The following is a 7241-nucleotide window of genomic DNA, read 5'->3' as shown; positions in this document are numbered from 1 at the left end:
GGCGAAGCTATTGATTCCGGTAGTGCAACAAATAAATCAGCTCCATATATCCAACTATCCAGGCATGCAAGATGTTCACCTAGCTAGGAAAAGTTCAACAGGATTATTTAAAAATCATTAAATGAACAAGACGACACTATCTGCAGCAAAAACAATGAATGATTCACACATATTTAATATTCTGCACATGAACGTGCGTTCGTCATAGCAAGCAGCCACACATCTACAGCAAAATGTGCAAGGGTTCCAGCAGCCCTCACCACAGATCTCTAGAGGGTAGAAAAAGGCGGTAGAGCCATCGTCAAGTGGGTACTGGCTACTGTGGCTACAAGCAAAAAGGACCAAAAACCTCCACTCCAGTATGTGTCATGCATCATTTCATCATCAGTCGTGCGAGCACCACCCTCTTATCCTCTTCTCCCACTCGCGCGCCTCGCACCCCCCGGCCCAAATTCTACGCCTCCTCCTTCTCCTTGGCGCATTTCTTGGCGTTGCCCTAGCCCCCGCTGGCTCGCCGTCGCTTCTGGCGCGCGCTATGCCATGAGCGGAGACCTCGACGACGGGCACGGCGCCGCCGCCGTCGGCAACGTTGTTGCGGCAGCAGCAGGAGGAGAGGCGGCCGCGGAGGTGGCGGTGGGTGCAGGTGCAGCAGCCCGCGAGGCGGCCGTGGACGCGCACGACAACGACGTGGTGATGCCGGGGTTCCGCTTCCACCCCACGGAGGAGGAGCTCATCGAGTTCTACCTCCGCCGCAAGGTCGAAGGGAAACGCTTCAACGTCGAGCTCATCGCCTTCCTCGACCTCTACCGCTTCGACCCGTGGGAGCTCCCAGGTAACCATCGATCATCAGTTACTAATGCATGCATCTATGCGCGCAAGCTTCGATTCTCTGCTTGATCAGCTAGCTAGCTGGTTATTAGCCTGAAACTGAATTGGATCTCGACGTCTTGGCTGATTAAATTAATCCGCTGTACAATTGTTTGCGCGCGCGGTGATCTGGATTGCTCGCTCCCCGGCCGGACGACGACGACGACGGCGCCACCAGCAATGGCGGTGATGGGCGGGAAGGAGTGGTTCTTCTACGTGCCGAGGGACCGTAAGTACCGGAACGGAGACCGGCCGAACCGGGTGACGGCGTCCGGGTACTGGAAGGCGACCGGCGCTGACCGGATGATCCGAGGCGAGAACAGCCGCCCCATCGGGCTGAAGAAGACGCTCGTGTTCTACTCCGGCAAGGCGCCTAAGGGCGTCCGCAGCAGCTGGATCATGAACGAGTACCGCCTCCCGCCACCACCTACCGACGCCGATCCTTTCATTCCCAAGGTGAGGTCAGTTTTAATTTGCGTGTGGACTGTGGAGTTCTTGCCTGTTTCGTCGTCGCTTCCAATTCAAAAAAAATGTTTTTTTTCGAAATTGGTGTGTGGTTAATACTTAACACTAATCATTTGACCTGCTTTTTCGTTCGGTGCTTTTACTTTGGTCGCATGATTTGTATCTATATGCAAGATGCGGATGCCTATTTTTCCTTTTTCTTTTCAGATCTACACGAGCTAGGGTTCGCTTTTTGGCACACATTTGCGCACCACCGGACATGTACAAAAAGCCAAACTCCAGAATTCCTCTCCTTGCTAGATATACCATGTTCTCCATCGTCCGGATTCTGCAAGATCTTTGCAGCCCTCGGCCATCAGTCATCAAGCTAAAGTGATCAACTTCCTTTTTGCTAAACAATCACTCAGATCTGAACTTTAATTTATTAAGCACTTGATCGCTCGTACCTACACCAACCAATTAATATTGAACTTCTTCGTTATCGCGCGCCGTCTCTTCTCTTAATTTCTGACTCTTTGCTGTCAATATATGAACTCGATCGTCTCCTTGAATGTTCGGTATGTGCTGATTTCTTCGGTTTCCTAGAGTACATTTCTTTCCATTTATCTTTCCAAGAAGAAGTGCATGCATGGATACTGACCATTTATTTTTCTGGCGGTGCGTGATAACTGATGATACAGTCCGAGATCTCTCTCTGCCGCGTCTACAAGCGCTCCGGCATCGACGACACCCACGGGCAGTCATCCTCCAGCACCCAATTCGCTTCCTCGGCGCGGCGGACCTCGTCCCGCACTGGTGCGCCGACGGTCATTCGTCACGGATCGTCGCCGTCGCCGTCGTCGACGCCACTGTCACCGACGCAGCAGCTCAGCAGCTTCCATCTGCTCCAAGGAGAATGCTCGTCTGCGTCACCGCCGGCGCCCATGATGGACCAAGTGGTCACCGTGCACAGCGCGCCGCAGCAGCTTCTGACTCACCCAAGCCCATGTACGTACGCGCCGGCGACAACGATCTCAATCTCAACAGCGGAAGCTGTGCCGGAATGGGCACAGGGCGCGGAGGCTGCCTTTGCCTCCTCGTACTCGCTCTTCAACATGGCCGCCGCCGCCGGGCCTATGGCGGCCGGCAGCTCAAGGTCGTCCGTCGACGAGCTGAGCACGCTGGTTGGTCACAGCCAGGCCTACGCCAACCTCTCGGCCGCGACGGGCGGCCACCTCCTCCCATTACTGACGCCGCCGCCACCGCCAATGCTACAAACGATGCCGCTTGGTGCGCTGCCGATCGTGGCGCCGCCATCGTCTTCAGTCGCTGACAAGCTTAGCTGGGACTGGAACCAGATACCTGACACGACAGGACGGGATTACAATAACACTTCTGGTTTTAAGTGAGCCCAAAACTCACTGTTATATATATATATATGTTCTGAAAACCTGCCATCAGTGTAGGTTAACATATATACAGCTCATGCATGTCCACTAGTAAATACGATCAAGAATACTAATAAATGATGAGGATTATATTCAGAACTACTGAAGATATGTGATCTCTAAGCATAATGGGATCACTAAAAACAATTGCATGCAGGTTTAACTACTCCTTATTCCATGTGTCCCTTTAACAACTAGTAGTAGTATTAAGAGTTGCTGTATTTTTTAAAAAAATCCCAAAAGGTTTTGGTAGGTTTAATTTTACAGTTAATTAAACTACTGCAAGGAGCTAAGACACATGAAATAATGTAAGGATGATTGGACGCAGACCGTTGCAGCAGGGTTTGTTTCTTTCTGCATGATTGGGAGGACGACTTGCAGGGGGGTGGACAAGGTTAGATAAAAAGCTTCGCATATATGCCCACAGGAGTGGTGTATTCTTTCAGATCCAGTCTTGGCATCCATGGAATGATTCATGTGATTATTGCGACAGCTTTTGTTCTTTACCTTTGCTACAGTGTTTGGTCGTCATTGCTCTTTACTTGGTGCTAACTGTCACAGAGTATATATTGTTTGTTCCTTTTCTTTTCTGCTGATGCTTAATTGCTGAGGAGAAAAGGGCAAACAAGACTCATGCGTCTTTGAGAGAGAGAAAATGGCAAAACAAGACAAGCTGATGATGCATATTCGGGGGGTAAGTTTAAAATGCTGTTTCTGTTGTAGTCTATATATATCTTTTGTCTGATTGATGGAAAAGACGATATATATTATATATATATATGATCTATATATTTGGCAGATGATCAAAAGGCTACTCAATTTGTTTTATCTCGATCAATTCAAAAAGATGGGTCATCCATGTTTTGGATGGATATGTGCTTCTTATTTTGGTGGGATCTCTTCGCGTCTATAATTCTTTTTTTTGAAAGGGAAAGGCAAAATATTTGTCATTCCATTATATTAGAAGGCCGAAAAACTTAACAAACTGACACAAACTAAAGGAAGAAAATGAGGGAGGGAAAGAGACAAAGGAGGAAAAACAAAACCCCACACAACTTAAATAGCCTGCACAAGAAGCAACTACTGACACTGAAAAACAACAGGGACCCGATGGGCCTGACCAGAACTACCTGATGAACAGACATCAAGAAAGAGGATTAGAAGAAAATGCAAAAAAAAAACACGATCATGAACCAGCCGCTACAGGCAAGGTAAACCTCCTCCAACGAGCTCTCACCACCTGAGCAACCTGCTATATCGTTCTCCGGTGTCTCTTGAAAATTCTGTTGTTTCCACCAGAAGTAAATTAGTAGGCCATCGAAACTTTTTCTTAACTGCTTGCAGAGCATCCTCTACACCACCAGGTCTAATAGGATCCCGTGTTGGGGGCAGCACCCAAGAACCCAAGGTCGGGCCAAAACAAGATCATGCTCCACACTAACTGTAGTCTATAATTCTCGTTGCATTTATATACAGAAAGAATTATGATGTACATATAGTCTACTCAAGAGTGTCAGTTGGACGGCTACGAATATTAAATAGCTGAAGCTGGCTGTATAGAAGCAGCGGTGTTCCAGCTAGTAATTAACTAATTATTATTGCGTCACGTTACCAGATCAAAAGAGATGAGTGATGCAACTCACGGTCACAAATCCGAAATCTCACAGCCTTTTTATTCCAGACTAGGGTGTTGCGAAGTTTTTAAGTGTTCTTTTTATGTAGCTAGTAAAAGGATATACACAGATGCCCACTACTGAACTAGCTATCAAGGATGCTAGCTAGTTAGCAAAAATGGCCAGATGAAAAACACGCATGCCCTTATATATAATAATAAGTGTGTTAGTGTGGAATTTTAATTTACACTATTAACGAGCAGTTAAAATTGTCTAACAAAACGTTTCTTTACAATAACGGTTCATAGAAACTTTTAATTTTCCAGTATGCTCTTTATTAAATAAAACTAATTAAACATGTTCTTCTGTGTTATTAAAAAAATCAACACACTTAAAGAAAACAGTGTTGAGCTTCTTGTACTACATAACCATGCTCTCACTCATTTTGGAGCTTCTCTTGTACTACATCTTTAGCAATGTTTACTAATAATAAAACATATATTATTTTTCGAATCGAACGTGGTAATCGCGCCTTCACCATATTACCGTGTTTGATTTGAGGAATGAGATAGTCCATTATCTTCTCATTCCTTATATTCTTGTTTGGTTTGTGGAATATAGAATAAGTTGATCCATCACCATTCCAATCCTCATAGCCTAATAATTAGTAATAATATAAGAAATGAGTTTATTCAATCAAATTTATAGAATGGGCTCATGATGCACCGTCTCATCTTAAATGAATTGATTCTTCAAATCAAACACTCGATCCCTAATTGAGCCACCTGAATATCAGCTCTCCGAGACATCGTCTATACTAGATATGTCAATGGGGACCCGATACCTGCTAACCCGTGGGGAATTCCTCTATTAGGGTACGGGTATGGGACAAAATTTGTCCCCACGGGTATGGCACTACAGGAATCCAGTTAATCCCCGTCGGCTATAAACCGACAGGAATAACCTCTAAACCGACGGGAATTACTAATTCCCGTCGGTATATGGCTAATTCCCGTCGGTCCTAAGCCGATGGCCATCAGATGTCGGGGATACCCTAATTCCCGTCGGCGGCTGACGGGAATAAGTAATCCCCGTCGGCCGCGTATAAGCTGACGGGAATTAGGGTTAACTCCCGTCGGCAAGGTCAACCGACGGGATTAATAATTAATGCCCGTCGGCGCCATTAATTCCCGTCGGCCAGGTCAAACCGACGGGAATTACTAGTTAATTCACGTCGGCCCTACCTGAGAGCACCTAGAGGGGGGGTGAATAGGTGATAATGTAAAATCAAACGCTAAATAGCCACAAACTTGATTATGAAGATGTTAGTGCGAGTTAATCAAATTTATGGAGCGAGCTCTTGCGAACACAAGCAATCATAGAGAGGAGCAACACAAGAGACACGCGATTTTTATCCCGTGGTTCAGCCAAGTAACACTTGTCTACTTCCACGTTGTGGCGTCCCAATGGACGAGAGTTGCACTCAATCCCTTTTAAGTGATCCGATGATCAACTTGAATACCACGGTCTTTCCTTTGAGATCTTTTCCCGTTTGCGAGGAATCTCCACAAGTTGGAGCCTCTCGCCCTTACAAAGTTTTGATCACAAGAAGCACACAAGTAAGGGAGGGAAAACAACGCACACAAGATTCAATCCGCAGCACACACACGCACAAAAGCCAAGACTTGAGCTCAAAGCACAGCACAGGGAGTTCACAACTCGAACGGAGCTCAAATCACTAACACAATGAATCAAATGCGTGGAGGCGGAGTCTGGATGTCTTAGTATGCTTAGAGAATGCTTGGTATGCTGCTCCATGCGCCTAGGGGTCCCTTTTATAGCCCCAAGACAGCTAGGAGCCGTTGGACATCAATTTGGTAGGGAATTCTTGCCTTCTGTCGAGTGGTGCACTGGACAGTCCGGTGCACCACCGGACAGCCACTATAGCAGTTCGGTGCTCGATTTCCTTCCATAAGGGGTACAGTCGACCGTTGGTCCTCGGGATCGGTTGGCGCACTTGATAGTCCGGTGTGCCCAACCGACCGTTGGCGCGGGCCACGTGTCGCGCGTTGATCACGCGGCCGACCGTTGGCCGCTGGCGCCGTTGGCTCACCGGACAGTCTGGTGATTTATTGCCACGTCGCCTTTCTCTTTTCCTGAGAGCGCCCAGTTGACGTCGAGCCAGCCTGGGGCACCGGACACTGTCTGGTGCACCACCGGACAGTATGGTGTGCCAGGCCAGAGCTGGTGTTGGCTGAACTTTGCCAACTTTTCTCCAATTCAAATCTTCTTTTCTTAGCACTGTTTCTAGCACTTAGATAACCAAGTTAGTATCAAAAAAACAATTCACTAAGTCTAGAAACATACCTTGTTCTTGATTTCACACTTCTCACTCATTTGGCTCATGAGAAGCCACTCAATATGTGTTGGACATTTAATCACCAAAATACTTATAGAGATGGCCCAAGGGCACATTTCCCTTTCAATCTCCCCCTTTTTGGTGATTTATGCCAACACATCAAAAGGCAACGAAAGAAGTGCAACATCAATGCAAATGAAGACCAATTCCCTTTTTACTTAATATTTGGCATATTTGGATCACTCTTTGCCACCACTTGGGTTGTTTTTGCAAATCGTTCTTTTTACTATCTCTAAGTCAAACACCCTTGTTTGGGCAAATCGAGAGATATTCCAAGAGTAGAATTGATCAAGTGGCAAAAACTCCCCCTTTTCCCCATAATCAAAATTCTCCCCCATAAGAGACCAAATTTTGCAATAAGAGTATTTTGACAAAAACCAAATTCTAACTCCTCTATTTTCAAAATTTACAAGTGGTTGGCTGATCCATTGCTTTGCTTTGGCCTTAATT

At 46.5% G+C, this 7241-nt stretch overlaps 1 protein-coding gene across 1 annotated transcript; it reads left to right on the top strand.

Moving 5' to 3' along the window:
- The first annotated feature begins 383 nt into the window (after positions 1–383).
- Positions 384–2861, top strand: LOC103635646 (NAC domain-containing protein 35). Its single transcript, XM_020542632.1, has 3 exons — positions 384–832; positions 1046–1323; positions 2013–2861. The coding sequence occupies exons 1-3, from the start codon at positions 541–543 to the stop codon at positions 2718–2720; spliced, it is 1278 nt and encodes a 425-aa protein (XP_020398221.1). The 5' UTR covers positions 384–540; the 3' UTR covers positions 2721–2861.
- The last annotated feature ends 4380 nt before the right edge of the window (positions 2862–7241 follow it).

The sequence above is a fragment of the Zea mays genome, chromosome 8, assembly GCF_902167145.1.
Source record: "Zea mays cultivar B73 chromosome 8, Zm-B73-REFERENCE-NAM-5.0, whole genome shotgun sequence".
Lineage (NCBI taxonomy): Eukaryota > Viridiplantae > Streptophyta > Magnoliopsida > Poales > Poaceae > Zea > Zea mays.
Note: the sequence above shows the minus strand (reverse complement) of the source record. Positions and strands in the feature narration are given on the sequence as shown.

Excerpts from the sequence above, each read along its gene's own strand:
- LOC103635646 (XM_020542632.1), top strand. The coding sequence starts at position 541 with ATGAGCGGAGACCTCGACGACGGGCACGGCGCCGCCGCCGTCGGCAAC. Across the intron at positions 833-1,045 it reads CGACCCGTGGGAGCTCCCAG|CAATGGCGGTGATGGGCGGG; the intron begins GTAACCATCGAT and ends CGGCGCCACCAG. Across the intron at positions 1,324-2,012 it reads CCGATCCTTTCATTCCCAAG|TCCGAGATCTCTCTCTGCCG; the intron begins GTGAGGTCAGTT and ends CTGATGATACAG.